This window comes from Astyanax mexicanus, chromosome 2 (genome assembly GCF_023375975.1).
Source record: "Astyanax mexicanus isolate ESR-SI-001 chromosome 2, AstMex3_surface, whole genome shotgun sequence".
In the NCBI taxonomy this organism is placed as follows: Eukaryota; Metazoa; Chordata; class Actinopteri; order Characiformes; family Acestrorhamphidae; genus Astyanax; species Astyanax mexicanus.
This window is the reverse complement of record NC_064409.1, coordinates 56087997-56109414: the sequence shown is the minus strand read 5'-3', so window position 1 is coordinate 56109414 and position 21418 is coordinate 56087997. Positions and strand designations below refer to the sequence as shown.

Genomic DNA, 21418 nt, shown 5'->3' with positions numbered 1-21418 from the left:
AAAGACGACAAAAAAATACAATCTGTTTAGTTATAAACACTACGCGGGTTAAAATAGTTACATTGCTGCTCTATTTGTAGCTGCACTGTTTGGCTTGTAAGCGCTGCATTACTGCTAGGTTACCTGTATGTGGCGGAGTAATACATGGAGAGCTTTGGTTACAGTACATTACCGACTGATAATGGCACTCATAGAACAATCAAAAACTTGAGCCTGTTCATAGTCTCAATATTTTTCCATCATGTAACATTGAGTATGTCTTTCTCTGCCTCACAGGCCCGTATGGTAGCGGCTGCCACCAGTAACCTGTGTGAGGCAGCCAATGCCTCTGTGCAAGGTCACGCCAGTGAAGAGAAACTCATCTCATCCGCCAAGCAGGTGGCTGCTTCCACCGCACAGCTGCTGGTGGCCTGCAAGGTGAAGGCTGACCAGGACTCTGAAGCCATGCGGAGACTACAGGTCTGACTCACCTTCAGACTGATGTGTGAATTTTAGGAGTAAACTAAAAGTGACATTTTAAGCCTGCTTACTGTAAATGCTGTAGAGTCAGTCAGTCAGAAGGCTGTGTTTGTTGTGTCCACAGGCTGCAGGCAATGCAGTGAAGAGGGCATCGGATAACCTGGTAAAGGCAGCTCAAAAAGCAGCTTTCGACAAAGCAGAAGACAACAGCGTGGTGGTCAAGACTAAGTTTGTAGGTGGAATTGCCCAGGTGAGAGTCTTTGCTTTACCCATAAATATACAGCTCAGCAAAATTAAGAGACCAAATCAGTTTCTCTGATTTTGCTTTTTATAGTTATATGTTTGAGTAAAATGAACATTGTTTTATTATATAAACTACGGACAACATTGCTCCCAAATTCAAAATATGAATATATTGTCATTTAGAGCATTTATTTGCAGAAACCTCAAATAATAAAGAAAACAAGGTCATACAATATAAGTTCAGAAATCATTATTTGGTGGATTAATCCTGTTTTTTTATCACAGTTTTCATGCATCCTGACATGTTCTCCTCCACCAGTCTTACACACTGCTTTATGCTTTATGTCACTCCTGGTGCAAAAATTCAAGCAGTTCAGCTTGGTTTGATGGCTTGTGATCATCCATCTTCCTCTTGATAATATTCTAGAGGTTTACAATTTGTTAAAATTCTCTTTTTTTTCAGAGCTGTATATTAACAATACATAAAGCAAGGGGAATTTTAATATACATTTATAGTAACCACTTTAAAATGACCCTCATTAAGGATTTATAAATTAATTAATAAATTAGTTTAATAGTGTTGTGGATTAGGTTATACATACTTTAAAAATCCTTAATAACTTGTTAAAACACAAAAACAGTGGCCTGTCATTTGCCAAATAGTGATCCTACATTTATTTATACTTTTTCTAAATACATATTACATTTTCTTATCGGTCAGCATTTAACGTGGCATATGCCTCTGTTTGTTAATGTTTTTGATCATTAAACGACCAAAATTAATTGTTTAATCAGTAATCAACATATTAAATGATTAAATTACAAAATTGACATTCTATCTTATTTTAAAGTGGTTTTATTCTATATTTTATAGGTTTTATTGAGACTTTTTTCTAAGTGATGGCCAAATTATATAATGCACAGTATACATACCAGTTTGATCTTCCTCTTCTTCCTCATCTCTCCTTTGTGGGCTGGTGTTGATTTAAGGGATTGTCGTTACAGTTGAATTCACACCACATTGAAAATGCACTGCATATCAAAGCAGTGGTGGTTTACCGAGCACGCTGCCTCTCAGGCTGTCTTGAGAAGAGCTCACATTCCTGAGCCTCACTAAAGAGCCCCTGCACTCTCTTTTCATCCAGGAGCGGCTGAGTCACTGACGAGTGGATGTGTGCCTGTTCAAAGCCCTGGCTCCTCTTTTTCTTCTCCGCAATGCTTTGTCTTCATCTAGAGAGGGCATCCAAACATTGCAGTCTTCTAAGAGAAGGGCTGTGAGAAACTAGGCCATGCGTGTGTTTGCTGTATTCACAGCTGGCTCCTCCCTAGAAGGGAAACCTTTCTTTTTTAACAGTGTTGGTCTCTGTGAAGGGTTCCAAATCTTAATCTAAGCACGCAAGCCCACATCTCTCAAATCCACAAGTGAGAAAACTTCATGGAAATGCATGCCTGCTTTTGCTTATGTATACTGTAGTACATCTCAACAGTTTATTACTATGAAGAAAATATGTGGAATTAAGCAGTGCACAGTAAAATACATACGCACAATACTGTAACAGGGAACAAAAGTAACCATCTAATTTACCATAAAGCAGGTACCTTTGTATAGTACATGCATTACCTGTTATATTTTACTGGCTGCATAGCACATACTGCATGTTTTGACACCTTCAGCCCAAGCAATGATGAGGTTGAAGAAAAACGGACTCCTAAAATGGCAGAAAAGGAGTGTCCAGAGGCCCAAAACAAGCTATTTATAAAAGTAAACAAGCAAAAACTACAACTTTTAACAAGCTGTTACATGAAAAGAGCAACAATAAAAAGACAAAACATAAAAGGGATTGCTTTTAGTTATTCTTACATTTAAAGTTCCCAAACTAAAAAAAATGGCTCTTCCTGTAAGAAAATGGATACAAGATTCATGGATGCTTTTTTTATGACTGTGCAGTTATGCTAATTACAGGCTTGACTGGAATAAACCGCAGCAAAAGCGTTTTGCAAACCCAGTGGAACTCAGGCAGTGCCCAAGAAGAAGTGTAACGGCCTGCAGAAAGAATATTGTGAAACTGCATCCTGTTCTGCCCTGGATGATTCCTTGACCTTTTGTCTTTGAATCCATTAATTAAATGTATTAATTAAAAAAATATATAGAACTGACATGCCAAATGTCACGGGGTAGCAGTTTGTAAATTGATCATTAACTTGGGAATGCCCCGACCTGTATAAGTTGTGTGGTGATATCTTATGAGTGAGCTTGAACATTGGCTGCTTGGTCATGACAAGGTGACATGAATGATCAGAATATTAAAGAGACCTGATAGTGGGTGTTAGATGGATGGGACATGGTGTTCAGCATTCCTTTACTGGGGCTCTGTGTGGTTCAGCGGTCTGTTCGAATCCTGTTCATGTAGCTTGCCATCGGCTTTCCCCACATCCCTCCAAACGCATGTGCTAGTCTTCAACTTCCTGTTGTTGGTGCATCACTAGTGATAGTGGGAGTCCTAATAAGTGGGTTGGGTAACTGACCTTGTTAATTGGGGAGAAAAAAAAATGTGTTTGGTAGATGGACAATTTCTAAACAAACAAAAAAAAAAGATTTTTGATTATACACAATGTCACGTGTACTGGGAACACATCATAGAGGACAAGACATTACCATCCACAGTGGACAGTGAAGTAGGTGGTAATGATTGAGACAGGCAGTGTCTGGTTAAATTGTCCATGCAAACAGACACGCGACTCTTTAGCTTCCATGAAACTTGGAAGACTGGTATATCATGACTAGCCTGTCAGTGTAGATGGGCATGGATGGACGTCACTAATTCAAGCAGTTAATCAGTCGAGACTGACTCTGTGTTTACTGTTCTCAGATCATTGCAGCGCAGGAGGAGATGCTGAGGAAGGAGAGAGAGCTGGAGGAGGCACGCAAGAAGTTGGCCCACATCAGGCAGCAGCAGTATAAATTTCTGCCCAGCGAGCTGCGGGAGGACCACAGCTGAGCACCACTGATATGGGCACTCTGACAGACTGTGAGGTTATTAGAAAAACAGCGAGGTTGGCTTCTTACCTGCAAATGTCTGCCGTTAGCTTCGGAGCAGAACTTTCCTGATGTGATTGGCTACTCTTCTCATAGACGGAGGTGGATGTCATGAGGTTTAAGTATGTGAAGGCTGTTCACTCAGAGAAGGGTGGGGCCGATACCACCGATTGGTCGTTCTCCTTACGAGAGGATGGTGTTTTTGTGTTTTTGTTTGTGATTGGTTGCTCTTTTCACACAGGGCTATCGTTCTTTATTTTTATTATCTGGTTTGTCTTGGTTACTGATGCAGTTTGAACTTCTAGCTTAGTGTGAGAAGAGCTGACTGTCTTTATGTTTGTGTTTGTGTGGTTGAGCAAGTGAGAGAGAGAGAGAGAGAGAGAGAGAGAGAGAGAGCCAGAGAGTGAGTGAGCATATATATATATATATATATATATATATATATATATATATATATATATATATATATATATATGTATATATATATATATGTATATATATGTATATATATATATATACATATATATATATATATATATATATATATATATACATATATATATATATATATGTTTAGGTATGGGTGGGAATGCATAAATATGCGTATGGACAAAAGTATTGGGACACACCTCTTTGAATGAATAAATTTAGGTGTTTTATTCATTCCAATTTCCATAGGTATATAAAATCAAGCACCTAGCCATACAGTCTGACTGTACAAACATTAGTAAAATAATTAGTCATTCTTAAATAATTACAGTGATTTTAGTGACTTCTACTAAACTTCTAGTAAATTCCTGTGTGGTACTGTTGGTTAAAATGTCCTCAATTTTAGATATTCCACCATCGAATGTGAGTGGCATTAGTAACAAAAACCCACAGCAACTCAGCCACGAATTTTCAGACCATGTACAGAGTTACCGAGCTTTGTCTCTTTGGTGCACAAAAGCCGCCAAAGCTCGGTTGACCCAAAAACTGTGGACCAACTTCATAATAATGCCATATTAATGTATGTAGAATAGGATGTCATAAAGGCTCCTGTAAATGTAATATAAAGACGTCCTAATACGTTTGTCCATATAGTGTGAGTGATATGTGTGCCAGACATTGGAAATAATACAATCGAACTATAATAATAATGGTAATGATGATGATAATATAAATAATAACCTTCACCTTATGATTGTACCTGTCAATAACTACATTTGTTCTTTTAAGTACAAACAGATGCAATCCCTATTATCCTTGATGTCTACAGAGATCCGAAGATCCAAAAGCTCCAACTAAAAAAACTCTTTGTATGAGCTTTTATATCACACACTATAACACCCACACATAAGCTTTCAGCTTTCATAACTTATATAGGAGGAAGTTGCTCGCTTGAGTTCTCATCAGAGGCTCATTCATGAGTGATGATCTTCAGCGAGACTACTCATCATCTAAAAATGCCTTTGCTAAAGCACTCGACATAAACATATCAACATATCATGAAGGCTACTTACCAGACTACAGTAGGATTGTGTTGTATTCAGACAATGAATTTTAAGACTACAAAGAAGCTGGAAGGCTTTGCTTTGCTGTATTATTTATTGGTCATTGAAATTGTTGCAGGTCACAAAAATAGAAAAGAAACCTCCTCACTAACAGCATTACAGTGAATTAGTGGTGGAACAGAGCAGGCAAGACCAAGACGATAGTAGAAATAGAAAGGTATACAGGTATACAGTATTTCAGATGCGATTTAACACATTTCAGTGGCATCTTAACAGCCATATTTTACCTATATGCAGTCAACAATACTGAGACATCCCAATCGCTACCCAGTCAAACTGTATACCCCTCACACTACTACAATACTGAGACATCCCAATCGTTACCCAGTCAAACTCATACCCCTCCCCCGCCACTACACCCCATGTTTCTGTAGTACACACATATACACAGTGCACATGTTCACATATAATCCACAGTCTGACTAATCAGCTGTGTTCAGACTGCTAACCCAAATCCGATTTGTGGCATATCTGGATCCAGATTGATTTTTGATAATCTGAACAGCCAGAAACCACATGAAATCAGATTTTGCTTTTGCTTTGTAGGCATTTTCAAATTAGGGCTATGTATTGTCAAAGACCAACAATACAATATGTATTACGATACAAGGATTGCATTTCATTATATTACAATACCTTGCAATTCTCTAAGCAAGGCAATTTATTGCAGTTGTTTAAATCGAACCTTAGAAAAACTTGATGGACAGAGTACTGCGAGCTAGTGGTCATCACAACACAACACTAAAAGAACCACTGTCTGACACCAATCTTTACCTCTAAATGTATCATTAAAGGTCGCTACTGTGTTTTTGAAAATCTGTACATATCGTCGCTGTCCAGTGAAAAACACTTCTCCAAATATCTCCAAAACAGCAACTTTAAACTTGTAAACTTTCAATGGAAGTCAATGTTAAAAGAGTTCATTTCAGGTAATTTTGAAGAGTTTCTATTGGTCCGTTCACCAAGAAATTTTGGCACAGTGTACGGGACAGTTTGTCTGTTCAAATTATGTAGTAAACTAAAAATCAACAAAAATGGAGATAACTGTTTTTTTCATTCGACATCGACGATATACAGTATTGCAACACTAAATATTTTGATACTTTGACATATCAGTAGTTTTTCACACGCCTATTTGAAATGGCAAACAGTCAGAATTGTATAGATGCGTTTGAGTCTGAAAGTTCTGAATTTACAGTAAATGTGTCTTTTGTGTATCTTATAACCCAACAAACAGTGACCTCCTCAAATTCAGAGCGACAGAAGTGCCGGGTCCAAGAAAAGTGTTTAGGGAGAGATCCAAACACACAGATCTGATCTGTTCTAATCTCGCAAATATAACAGTGCATACCACCATCTCAACAGAAACAAATCTGATTTGCCCGCTGCAGTCTGAACATAGCCGTCTAGGATGATAAGGGTATATTGTGTGTTTGTGTTTTTGAGGCTTTTTGAGGATGTACCTGCATGGCGCATTGGAAATACAGTACAAGGAACGACGAAACTGCACTTTTAGCTCTGTAGGTTGCACTGACATCTACGTCTGTATTTCAATGTGCTCTTCTCAGCAGATAACAAGTAACAAGTACATACAGTATGCTTCTCGTGAAACTTGGTAGTAGACATTCGTGAGGTCAGAAAAAAAAACAACAAAAATCGTGGTTTTGTTTGAGATGGATATATAGCTATTCCCTTGTTTGTTTGTCGTACAGCAATTTTTCACCATGTGGCACTTCAACACTTCGTATATTGTGCTAAGGGTTTCTTTTATTGTGCGTATGTATGTGTGTGTGTGTGTGTGCGTGTGTCAAACTGCAATACCCCACTCTCCAAATTTGGACTGCATTGTATATTAGTGCCTTATATACTGTCTGATCTCAACTGAAATGAAATGAAATGAATGCTGATATGAGTTGCTCTGTTATTAGGCTGATCCAGGCCCAGACCTTCACCTCAACCACTAAGCTGGTCCTAAATCAGCTGAAAAGGGCAACTCCTGCCAGTGTAATTGTTAAATATAGTACTGAGAAGTGTCTAAGGTGGAATAATGGCGTACCTAAAAAAAAAACATGGGCCTTTTCTATGTGGGCAGCATTGTGACTAACAGGCCCACGAGTCTGCTCGCCGCTTGAGTCTGCTCTGCCGTAATGTTCTACCTAATGTGGCCTGAAGCTCTTGCCTTGGTAGACCAGTCAACTGCCAGCCATAATTATCCCTAGGAAATGTTGGTGTGTAACCAGTTACACAGGCTATATAATGGTGAATAGGAAGAGTTAAATAAAAATATTCAATACTGTATTCCATAAGCATGTATCTATTCTTTTCAATTCATCACGCTTAAAGCCTTGATCAGGAACTAATATAGACAAACAACAACAATACATCCACCCCAGAACTCTAAAAGGCTCTGACAGCATTCACAATCTGAAGGCCTATAGTGACCATACTGCCATATATGGATACTATATATGGCTGTGGTTAACTTGCTGTGGTTTAACTTTAACGGTTTTATTATTAGAAGACTCACTTCTTGTAGTTGTACCAAAAAAAAAAAAAAAAACACACACACATAAAAACACTTCCTGAGCAATTCCTGATTGTGGCTTTAATGGCAATTATGTTACAATTACGTCTGAAAAAAAAAAAAAAAAAAGACTTTCCCAAATCTCTCTTCAGTAAACCACTACATATGAAGTTTTGTATTGAGTAATAAATGTAATGAAGATATTGCAATATGTGGTTAAATATGTGGTGTCTTTCAGTGGAGCAGAAGAAAAATAAATTAAAAAAAAGAACTAGCGCCTTCATTTGAACTAGAGTTTAGGGCTTTCTTTAATCGACTGAACTAGTCACAATAATGAAATAATGACATTGATGCTGTATGTAAAATATTTATCTGGTCACGAAGATATTTTTTGTATTCCCTGAAAAATAAAGAGTTTCAACAAGAATGCGCTTGTTGTGGGTTTTTATTATTATTATTATTATTGGGCCATTCTAATTCTATTCCCAGGAAATTACATCTATAAATGTTCACACAAAATAACTTTAACATACATTTTATTATTAAGCATAGTGTCTTGCACATTGAACTAATTGCAAAAGTAACTATAAAATTTACTATGAAATATAGTTATTAAAATTCTTCAGAGATGTAATTTTTTTTGCATTGTTGTGTGACTCTGAATCCAATCTATGCTTTAAATGTCTTTTTCATAGTAAATCCATAATAGTTAAGTTAAAAAAACACATTTTAGTTGTGTTCCTGGGTTTTCACTCTGTCACTTCTGTTACCGTAACACATTACCTCATCTACAAAATCTGAAACATCTACAGCAGAAAGTTACATCAGTTGGTTCTTTTGAAGATCATGGGAGGACCAAAATTAAGTTCCCTTATTTGTTTTTCTGTATATTTGATTTTATTGTAAATATAACGGAGCAGCTCAATCTCAGCACTTATCCCTGTTACCTAAATTAATTCTTAGATCTTACTTCTTTATATTTAAAATATAAAATGTTGGGAAAATCACTACAATGTGCTCAGTGTCCTCGTGTTGTTAGCATAGCCGCTGTTTAGCGATTTATCATGTTTTTGCTAATTCTATGATAAAAACTCATTCCTATTACTTTCAGTCCTGTTGCTCGAAACATAAAAAGTATCAAGAATGAAAGCCAGTAACAAGAATAAGTGCCAGTAACAGGAATGAGTTTCAGTAACAGGAATGAGTGCCATTAACAGGAGTTAATTTTTTGTCATAAATATCAATCATTGAATATGCAGTCAACAATTTCATTAAAATAAAGACTAGAGAGGAAATCAAAGGAATTAGTGGACTTGCTATTAAACATGCTTTTTAAATGTGAGTTTTTAACTTACTTCGGATTTGAAACCTTGTAAAAAAATAAAAGCTGTAAAAAGATTGACCAGTAAATGTTTTGAAAAGTTAAATGCATGTGTTATTTTTTTTCCTTCAACTCTGAATCTAATAAGTTTAATTTGAAAGAGTTCAAATTTTTCTGTGGAAAGGCCCTATTATATATTTTTGTGGCCTTTTGTTCACTATGTGGAATTCCTTTAGCTTGTCTGCTTTGTTTTCGACCAGAACAGAATGACATGTTCAGTTTGGTCTGCTTTTCCTGCTGACTTCTCGCCTTAAGTGGCCAGGAGTAAGAATGTCCAAGCCCAGTAAACCAGGCCATTCCAGATTGATATGGACATAAACACTGACACTTAGGAATGCCTCGCACTCTCAGACATTCTGGGGCCGACCTTAGGTTCAATTTTCAGCTAGAATAATATTTGTATAACTCTGCAGATATGGCTATATGTGACCCTGTAGATTTCTGATTGTTTGTTCAGCATATAGCCTTTCTGACAAATTCTCTCCTGTAGGTGTCGCTGTTCCGCCTCTGAGCTGCGGTCAGTGTTCTGTTCCTGTGTTTACTGAGAACTAGTGGAGTGCCAAATTTCTGTCTGTGTCCAAATAAGGACATATCATGGTAGTTGTGGTGTAGTCCATAGAGTGGACTTTTGAACTGTGAGGAAACAGTATGTGTGTGTTTGTGTATCTGTACAGTCAGGCCATTAGGAAAGGTTGTTAAAGTTAATAAAGCTCTCAATATACAGAATATATATTTATATATATATATATATTTGTATTATATTTGTTTTAAATTGTAAAACATACTGTATTATTCTGACATTCTTCTGAGATTTTTTATAATAAATGTCAGTTAAAGAACTGCAGAGGCTGCCCAGCTCATTACTACTGAAGAGTAAGAACTGGCTGGCTAATGAGCTCCATATTAGGTCTCTAGAGCACTGTGTACCATTCCTCTGCACCCAAATTACATGTACCAGAGAGGGAACCGAAGCTGTTTGGAGACATAGAGAGTATGTCTTTACTAGTTTATGATTCCTGGCACACAAGGAATGTATGACTGATAGTGTAGCTATAACTTGCATCTTATTTTTTTTAGGAAATGGCAGCATTCGAGTTTGCTTGTACTGCTCCCTTGGTGGTACTTGTGTTTATAACCTTCAGGGCATAGCTGTAAAATAATTATTTTAACTTCCTTTAGGCTACTAGAAGCTTATTTTATATAGTTTTTTTTTTATCTAAGTTTTTTTTTTTTTTTTTTACTCTCTGGCCTTGTGAGTGGTGATTTTTTTGTTTGTTTGTTTGTTTTAAGATTTATACTCTTTATTGAATGAATTACATTGGTGTGGTAGTTAAATGGGTGTTGACTCAGCTCTGTGTTGTGCTGTAATGCAGTCATGCAGAGCTGCAGCAGGGCTGTGGGCCTGTTTGAAGTGTGATCTCCAGTGTGATATGTAGTTAATGATGGAGAGCCTGGTGTGGACCCCTTCAGAGTCCTGTAATCTGCCCAAATTATCAGTTATCATAATTTTGATTGTTAAAACCATTAAAAATTCTTGTTTTGTATTTTTGCACTATACGTTGTACTTAAAATCCTTTAATTTTCCCAAAAATTGACAGTGTGCCTTTTAATCCAGTGCATTTTATGCATGAATTCTGCCAGTCAAGGAGCAGTAAAGCCATTCTGCTGAAGTGCAGCTTTATACAGGAGTTTCAGAGAGGTTTCTCCAGTACAAAGACTGGAGAATTATTAGCAATATTCGCGCTAAGCATAAGCTCTTTCGCTGTTCAGAGGTGAGTGTTATCAGATTGTAGCAAGCTGCTAAACCAAGCTGCTGGAGCAGCATTAGCATTAGCCACTAACCACACTAAGCGGCATTCAGAGGTGAGTATATTGGACTGTAGCCTGCGTGTTTATCTTTTTAAAACAAGCTATGTGACACACCGCTAGCTAATATCGCCCTGGAACACTCAGGGTTCCTCAGCATAACTCTGTTGGGTAGCTGTTAGCCACTAATGCTAAGGCTGCTGCACTTAGCCTTGGAAATCTAAGCTTACTATGAATGAGCAGAAGCACAGAAGCACGAAAATAAACTTATAAAATTTTCAGCATAGAAATCTGTGTAGATAAACATCCAGCACTTGACTTTGAAAGAAAATGTTATATTTTTTAAGAATTGCAGTTTTGTTTACTTAGTTTAGCTTACTTAACTTTATTTAACCCCCTCCACCACCATTCAGTTGCAAGACCTGCTGAATTAGAAGGAAAGCATGGCGACACCCCTGTTCCTTGCTTGTGTCACTAAATGCGTCTTATAATCCGGTGTGCCTTATGTATTGAAATAGACCAGAAATTAGATGTTTATTGATAGTTTATTGATAAACCTTGTCCTTTCATGGACCTCTTTTTGTTGATAACTCCAACTTTTTTTTTTCCCTACATCAACTTTAAGAACCAACTTTTCACTTGCTGCCTAATCTGTGTATCCCATCCTTTGGTTTCCATTTGTTTTGTAATAAAGTAGTTCAATGTACTGTATGAACTAAAACACTGTTTCACATCATAGTATTTACACCATGTGAACACTAATCTGCAAAAATATCCTGTATTAAAATTGTTATGTTTGTGAAGTCACAACCATTAATTTTATCATTCATTCATTTATATCCACTTTATTCAGTTCAGGGTCACTGTAGCACTAGTGAGAGGACAGAAGCCCAGGAATCTCTGTTCCTAGCAGTTCTTGGGGGATCCCCAGTGTTTCCCAGGCCAGCTGGGAGATATAATCCCTCCAGTGACTCCTGGGTCTTCCTCTGTGTCTCCTCCCAGTTTGGGAACATGAACTAGGTAATCCATGAATGTGTTCTTCTATATGTAACACTTTACACTCTTTACATTTAAGCCTGAGCTGCTTTTCAAAGACACAAAACAAGGCAGCCAATAAGTGTAATAAATAAATGTATTTACATTTAGCAGGCTAAAGTGACTTAATACATATTTTTCTCTGATTGTGACACAGTACTTTGTGTTTGTTTTAGGGCTGTGTGGACACGTTTAATCTGTTCTTTTCAAATTAGAATTGAGTCACTTTTATATTTATTGATTCGTAGGCGTGTATTGCAAGATTTCAGCCTGCTCCAGTGTTATGCTGCATTCTGTCTCCCTGTCATAACCGGATTCCTTTTTGCATGCACAAGTGTCACACAGCAGTGTAAAACATGGAATTGATTAGATTTTGTATAAAGGTGAGTAATATCAGGAGATTTACAGCACCCAATATTCAATTAAGTATTTATGTTAAGAGACATACTGTATGAAATGAAGGTATTATCACTGTATGTATCTTAGTTTATGTTGCTTTTAAGTTTACCTATCAGTATTAAAGGCATGTTAACACACTATATTAACTTAAATACATAGAAAATTAAATGGGGCAAAATAAAATAATATACAAGGCTGGTATGATACAAATTTAAAAATCACAGACCGCCTACAAAACACCAATTGTTTTGCTGTCTTTTGTGGATTTCAAAAGTGAGTTTGTTGTCAATAGAAATGCTATAAAATTTGTTTGAATATTTTGAAATTGTTGTCTTCCATGGAAAGTTATAAATATTTTTACATTAAATTGTTTTTCTTTTTGGACAGCAACACTGTGAAGGCCCCATTTATTGAAATAAACATTATCTGGATTCTCTTAACTTGTACAGTACTATTACTGCTATTATATAATATCAGCTCAGCCCAGCTCAATCTCTAAACCCTCTCTTATCCCACTCTATCCAATAGGGGATGATCCATCTCCTGTTTCCTGCAGGAATATGGCAGATTTTTGTGAAATGAGGGGCTGGATAGGGCACTTTGTTTAGCTTGCTCTAGTCTTACACCACAGAAATGAGGCTGGTGCTTGGGAGAGAAGGAGTGGTCTAATAACATAGCATTTCTCCCACATTCTCTTCAGTCATTTATACACCAGATGAGCGAGAGAGGAAATTGGATAAGCTGTGAGAAATGTGGTGCAATATATCGTTTTTAATCACCATTCTGTGTATGGGAGAGAGATATAAGTATCGTCATATTTCATCATATAACACCAACGAGAGTAAATTCCTTCATGGTTTAAGTGAGTGAGTGTGTGGTTTTTAATATTCTGGGTTCTCATGTTATATAAGAAGCCTACTGTAGACGCAGGTCTTTATTCCATCCCTGTGTTGAGTATACACAATCCCAAATCAGGAACAGATGAGATGGTACAGAAAATGTGAATAATAAAACAAATCTATGTTTCAAAGAGTGATGTATTTTAAGCATTCATTTCTTTCATTGTTGATTACAGCCAATGAAAAAAAACTATATAAAATTTGAATATTATATAAGACCTATTGGTACTTTTGTTAGTGTGGGCAGTGTGCCAAATCCTGCTGGAAAATGAAATCTGCATGTCCATGACAAGTTGTCAGCAGAGGGAAGCATGAAGTGCTGTAAGATTTTCTGGGAAAACACTGCTCTGACTTAGGACTTGATATAACACAGTGAATCAACACCAGCAGATGACATGTCTTTCCAAACCATCACTGATCATCAGTAAATTTCACATTTCATTTAGAAATCAAGGGAGCAGAGTCTGGAGAAAGAGTGGAGATACACACAGTCCAAATTGCTAGTGTGAATTTTCCACAATCTGTGATGGTATCGTCTACAATAATAGAATTAAATGCTTAAAACAAATTACTCTGTGTGTAATACATTTATATAATATATGAGTTTTTGAACTGAATTACTGAAATAAAGTAACTTTTCGATGGTATTCTTATATGTTGAGATGCACCTGTACACGTATTGTTGCATTACACGTTAGGACAGTAAAGCATTTACCACTTTGTATTGTTTTGTTTACAAAGTTTAACATTCAAAATATGTTTAAGCAAAGAGGATACCAAGCAATGAAGTATTTTAGGTGTCTTATATTTGATTAAACATAAATTACAATCCAGTGTCTGTGCCCTTATCGTTCATTGCCATGGTTTTCTGTTGTGTGTAGCATGTTGTTTTGCATTGTCTTGTTAAAAAATACATTGACCTCCCTGGAAAATGTATATGTTGTGTAATCCTGCCATCACTGGTGTTCAGCATAAGCTTGAGAGCTTGCACACTAAAATTCCTTTTACATCTTTTAATTTTTTTTATTACTCAGAGGCATAAATGTGCAAATCTCTTCCAATTTTATTTACACACCTTTTTTTTCTCACACAGTTAAAGTCTAAATGCTATGCTAATCTTTGCTATCGTTGGTCCTCAAATCCTTTTTTGGAAACTGCTTTTGTAAGAAATCATTATTATAATCACCTGATTAAAATTGCATTATTAGATCTCATCACTAAACTTTCCATATCCCTTTTTGCGATGTCCTGCAGGCCTGACATTTCAGAATGGATTAATATCAACAGTGAATGCATTCTCACTGCATTTTTTAAATTTGTATTTTCCATACTATCCCAACTTTTTTTCTGATTTTGGTTTTTGGAACTGTATAAGTGCCCGAAAGTTTGCTGTAAGACTGCAGTCAGTTTGAATCAGGCTGCTTTGCTCTTGTGGAGGCCGATCCAAGAAAAGTAAAGGCTAGAATTGGAAGTAATTCAGAGAGCATCATGCTTTTTTCTCATCTAAATCCATTCTAGTCTCCTACTGCTGGCGAGAGCCAACTGGACTCGCTTCTGCTTCTCCCACAGAAACTTGAGAAAGGAAAGAGAAAATGTTTTCGAGTTTGGAGAGAGAGAAAAGCCTTGCGTGTGTCAGGAGAGGAATTTTTGACAGAGCCTTCATTCTTAAATCAAATCAGATTATATTTGGGGTTTTTTAAGTCAGTCTGTTGAAAAGCTCATGAATAGAATACATGAAAATTACAAAACAAAAGAGTGGCCGTGTAGGCCTTCCCTTTGAATTTCAATTTCTAGGACAATCTAATTTCCAAGCCTAGAGGCCTGCTGTGCTCGCACTGCATTCGTTTACTTTCCCTGTAATCCTAACATCATGTCAGATTTAAAATGTTACTCACATCTTTGGGAGGAAAAACGGCTGAACCCTTCTGGTTTGTTGTCACAGCTGTTTGGCCATGCAGTAGTAACCAATTCATTTGGCCTCTAACCTGAATAAAAACAGCCTGAGTTGCTTACTTCATAGCATGCATTCCCATGCTTGATGAATTTATGGCTCATTAACACTTAACATTGCTGGGTTTTAATCCAACCAAACACTGAAGCTCAGGTCTCGAAACAGTCTGCAAAATGTCTGTGACAGAGGTATGAATGAGATCATTTAGAAGATGGACACCAAGGATTGATGGCGTTTAAACACATTCAGTCTTCTAAAGTGACTTCTGCAGCGAGGGGGCCTAGTCTGAACAGTAAACTGAAAGGACAGAACGAGCGATAGATGGTCGAGAGCGCGGAACACATGACTATTTTAGGCCTGGACTGCAAAGGGTTGCCCAGCATGCTGAATCTGAGCGTCACCTACCTAAACATGCGCTCAGCAGCAGAGCATCGCACATGCAGAGCTCCTAGCTATGCTTTCGAAAAACTGGGTGGCTGCTTACTGTCTTTGTTCCCCTCTGAGTGTCCAGCATTTCCTAATACAGGCTGCAGACTGCAAACTGCACTCATCCTCACTTAACTCATCTTCCCTCAAGCTTCTGTTCCACCTCTTTTATTTCTTTTTTAGAGCATCTCTGTAGTGTTCTTTTGAATATATTGGGCCACAGTGTTTTGTAATATCGTCGCTGTCCTATGAAAAACACTTATCTCCATTTTTGTCGATTTTTAGTTTACTACATAATTTGAACAGACAAACCGTCCCTTACACTGTGCCAAAATTTCTTGATGAATGGACCAATAGAAACTCTTCAAAATGACCTGAAATAAACTCTTTTTACTTTGACTTCCATTGAAAGTTTACAAGGTTGTTTCTCTCTCCTGTAAAGTTGCTGTTTTGGAGATACTTGTTTTCATTGGACAGCGACGATATGAAATTTAAACAACTATGCTACAGACACGAAAGGCATGCTATATGTTTTTTTTAAATGTGTTCTTTATGTCTGTAGTATATGTGCATGTGTTAAATCAACATTAATTAAAAGTGTTACATTCACACTATGATTCTATTTGCTCTGTATTATGAATACAATGTGACTTATATGAGAGCATCTCGTAGTGCAAGAAAGAGGGGCACTATTTGATAGTTAACTCTGCTCTCCCCTACCTCGGGCCTCCAGTGTAAAGACCTGAGGTCAACCCACCCCCACCTCCCTTCCCATCTCATACTTCTCAGTGGGAAACCTTCCCAGGAAGTAGCCGATCTAGCTCTAGTTTCTAGCTCAGAATCTAGAATCAAGGTTAACCGACTGACGGGATGTGAAAATTCACCATATTGGATTCTGTGTGGGCTGCAAGCTGCTTTGCCATGTCAAAAACCACCACCGATTAAGTCAAGTCAGGTCAGAGTATCACATTTACACATTTACACTCACTCACTGTACACAGTGCACACACTCCTTTACTCTCTTTAGCTGCTCAATCATCATATCACAATGAGAGAATTGTATCAGAATAATCATGACAATATTCTGTGATTCTTCTTAAGATGCATTTTTTATAGTTGATATTTAAATTTCAGGATGAATGTAAGAAATGCAAAATGCAATTATATTTATATTAGTGGTGTCAATTAAAATACTTGTATGTGTGTTTGAGGGGAGATAAAACCAACATGGGGCACTAGATTAAAAATGCATTGCAAAATGGATAGAGGAAAAATTTTCTTACTTTATTATAAACATCTCAGCTTGTTTGTAAGGATTTCTAAATTAGAACTTAATTTGCTGATAATAAAAGGGCATGTTCACATCTGTAGTTATTTCTATGTTCCGGATCAGTTGATGAGTTCATTTGCTTGGTTTGATTTCACACAGGAATAAACCTAGCAAGGAAGTAAATATAGCAAGAAGATTCTGTGTTCCAGTTTGTATATCTTTGCAGTGTAAAGCTGCTTTAACACAGAACGCTGCGCTTTTAAACACAGTGTTTTCTTTGGGACACGCAGCGCAGATTTATTAAACTGAGTGTTGCGGCTGCGAGCAGTGAACGCTGCACTCTTAGTGTGTAAACAGCATGAAGCAGCAGAGATAGCGTTTGTTTATAGCATTATCTGGCTAATATATCAGATTAAACTGCACCTTATTAGCAGTTTAGCTCCATTACATAGAAGTATATTTGATAGCTGGGTCGGATTGAGAATGGGCAGGACAGATTGCAGCAGATCAAACTTTGTGGCGAAATTAATTATAAAAATAAAATTATTTTTTTATATTAATAAAAAATAAAAATTAATTACTGATTCCAAATTGTGCATTAATGTTGATAGCCCTACATCTCAATCAATGCAAAAATCAAGTCTACAAATATATGTAAAGTTCGTTTCTAAACATGGTTTCTAAACATGATCAATTCACGCTGTGTAAGCACATGGTATACTTGTGTATATTTACTTTCTTTGGGTTTAACAAGGGAACATTTTAGGGCTTTAGGCAAACAAACGTAGAACCTCTTCAGATTGATTCAAACATTAAATCAGATTCATTCAGAGAGCTATTGACTCCTACTTTTACTTGAGAACAGGTAGGCAAATGAAGTAAACACAAAATAGGCACTATTAAATATGTTTATAAACATGGTTAACATGTTGAGCTTCAGTTATGATGTGCAACACTGAATTTGTGTATATATTAGAATGATGTGTAATAGCTGGCTAACTAGCTACATGCTATCCAAACTGTGCTTTGGCAGCTTTACACTTACTGGATATCCAGTGAAAAAAAAAACTGCTTTGCTTCTGGTATCTTAGGCTGCACTGTAACCTCAGTGAATGTGAGAAGGGGACGGCCCTATAAAATTTGCACGTGAGTCTGGCCCCACCTGCCCTTTTTTTAATTATGCAAATTTTTTGGTATAAAAATGTTCCACTAGGATGGTGCCACACGGATTCTGGGAAAGCTGGCGTGCATGTCCGCCCACACGTGTCTACAGTGTTTTCTATAACAGTGATGGTGTTTGCTCTGGCAGCTGTTTGAGCAAGTCGTTATCAAACGGCTAGAAGTGGAGAGAAGGAGACAGTAATTCAGCCCTGTATTTCAGAGTCAGCCCTGAGGCTAGAATTATATCACGCAGCTCAAAGCCCAGCGCTAATTTTGGACACCTCTTAAAAACCAGAGGAGGTAACAACCAATACCACACTACAGCTGGTCCTGGCCTGAAGAGTGGTGTCGGACACCCGGCACCCCACCCCCCCAACACTCCTGCTGTCTTCACAAAGCAACACAACATGGGTGCTATTCTTCAGTCAGCGAAGGCCTCATACCACCTCATTCCTGTCGTCCACTCTGAAACACATTTTTGAGACACTGGGTGGTAAAAAGTGGGAGAGCTCTCTTTCATCATGTGCTTCTTTCTGGAACGTGAGCACCCAGCCCTATGTGACTCAAAGCATAATGCTCTCCAACTTATTCCTTCTGTCTTGAAAGGAAACCTTTTCATCCTGGAGGTTTTCACCACGGAAAAGAGGTCACATTTTTCACTGGGAGAAAGCCCTGCAGTAAGCTTTTCTTTTCCCTTTCTTGACTTCGAGCTGCGGCTTTCTCCACCCAATCTCTATTAAAGCTGAATAAACACCAGTGAACAAGGGCTTTGCCCAGACTCTGAAAATGTGCTAAGGAAATGGGTCTTTCTCATTTAAGCAGCTGAGCCACATTTTTGAGGGGAGTCAAACCGACCCAGAACAATTTACCAGAGAAATGGAAAGCATTCAGCTTAAGGCAAAATCATTTAGCATGCTAGCAGGGCTATATAACTATTTATTTAATGCCCTGTTAACTACAATGCAAGATACAGCTGGGTTTAGAGGAGAGACTCTTGGTTTAGATGGTGACTCCCTAAATAAAGTTAAAGAGTTAGGAAACTTCAAAAAATACTCTAATTGAATCATTTTATTGGTAAATGCTAAAGGTGTCAGTTTTTAATTCAAAGTTTAATTGTTGATACTGCTTCATCCTTGACATCATATACATATGAATGAACTGTGGAGATTAAAATTGGAAAACTCTAGAAAAACATTTCGTTAATTAGCCAGTTTGTTTTGCTACTTTATTTGTGATTTTACAGAGCAGAACCAATGACATTAGAAAACATAGACAGTGCAACATTTCTCTCTAAGTGAAGCCACTACAGGTCAAGCACCTCTGCTGACTGGCTGCAGTATGATGTGTTGTTCATTCCATCTCATTGGGTCAAACTTCCTTTTTGTGCAGTGTCTAATTCCAAAAGGTTAGCTTTTGCTGTGCTAATATTGGCACTCTTTTTAATTTTAACACAGAAATCTGTTTTTTTTAAGTGTTATTTTACTGTATTGCAATAAGGTTACTATTAGGAATTAAGTGATTGACATTGGTTGAATGCATTGTCTGTAGGACCTTTTACTTTATAAGCTACATAAATATATAAGCTATACGCTGTTGGCCACATTTGTTTAAATTTTAATTATAAAGTTAATCATAATAATTAATTTATTTCATATTTACTTTGAGCTTGCTGGCTACAGCTAGCTAGCTAGCTAGAGTTGTAACTGATAAAAATAGCTGATTTCCTAGCAAGAGAGAAAATATTTAATGTCAGATTTTAGATCACTGATAAATGTGCATCACAGTGTATCATATTATCACTGGAAAAAGAATGCTTAAAAATGAACACTTTGCGAAACAATTCATATTTTATTTGTAATTCAATTAAAATTTATTTTCAATTTAATATTTAAATCAAGTAGCAATATTTTACAGTGTTTTTGCATGATAATATATAGGTAATGGATAATATGTCATAGGTTTAACAACTGAACTAACACATATACAGTTTAAAGAGTTAACCAAGCACTTCAAAACATGTCTACTTCTAATGCACATTTCTGTCAGAAGCGTTTTTGTGTCCCGCAGTTGTGGTTTCTACCCTCCTTTCTCCCTGAGTTGACCTGCAGACTGGGGTGATTAAGACAAGCTGACTGGTTCAGTTCCCAGACTTTCATCAGATGTTGCCTTTCATCACTCCCTATTAGATAGAGCTTAGTCATTGTGTAGGTTTTTTCTACAAAACTGGAAGGACTGATATGACTCAGAAATGACTCTGTACATTTGGTTCGGTCTATGGTGATATTCAATAAAAAAAATGTTGTGAGGCATTGCTTTATTTAATGAGCAAAGGGATGTTATGGACTTTAAATGTGATGAATAATGTTGTACATTCTGTAGGGAGAGTAAAGAAAAAATAAATAGCATACAGTTCAGTTTCACACATTACAGAATGTACAGCAGTTACTAAATAAAATAAAACACTGAAGTGGTTAAAGTCTAAAGAGAGAATACTCACACCCATTTAACACCCAGACCAGGAACCACTCTAGAGCTTTGGGTGTAAATACCAGGTCCCAGTGCATTCCACTGTGGTTTTGAATGAGCGGCATGAGACACACACTCATACCCGCATAAACTTTGCCTCTACTTTAGAACAGCAGTTTGATATAAGTGAGAAATTCCAGAAGAATCCACAGCACATCCCAATGTCTTAAATGTTCATTATCAGGACATAAGTGTGTTTTTGAGAATCAGTCACACAAACACATAATTACTGGGTGTTTCTTAAGGAATTTTCAATCTAATTTATTTATAATATTTTATATTTTATTTTCTGTAAAAAAAAATCGCTGAAGTACAGGGTTATACAGCTTTTTAGTTTGGTTCTTCAGCACCAAGACTGGAGCAGTATTAGCATTAGCCACTAACCACACTAAGCACTAGCTCTTTCGGCATTCAGAGGCGAGAATATCGGCCTGTAGCCTGTGCATTTACCGTGTTAAAACCAGCTTTGTGTGATGAACCGCTAGCTAATATCGCCCTGGCTTACCGGAGCACTCAGGAATCCTCACTGTAGAGATGTCGGGTGGCATTAGCTGCTAAGGTTATTTACAGTACTAAACAGTTTTACTCATTATTCTTAACATTTTTCATGTCATATAGAACTACAAAAACATCTATAAGATGTTTTTTTCTTGCATAATTTAAATGCTTCTTTACCCTGTTTCTACATAGAAATATTGCCTTAAGTAAAGAGCCAGAGTGGTCCAGCTGTCTAAGCGCTGCCACTATG

The 21418-nt window shown here is 37.1% G+C and overlaps 1 protein-coding gene across 1 annotated transcript in view; it reads left to right on the top strand.

Annotated features, from left to right (window-relative positions):
* tln2b (talin 2b) overlaps positions 1–4185 on the top strand; it is a 208370-nt gene extending 204185 nt beyond the window's left edge. Inside the window, exons 56-58 of the mRNA XM_022672212.2 lie at positions 277–459; positions 584–709; positions 3573–4185. Of these exons, the coding sequence (XP_022527933.2) occupies positions 277–459; positions 584–709; positions 3573–3701 (438 nt within the window). The 3' untranslated portion in view covers positions 3702–4185. The remainder of the gene's footprint in view (positions 1–276; positions 460–583; positions 710–3572) is intronic.
* Positions 4186–21418: the final 17233 nt, after the last annotated feature.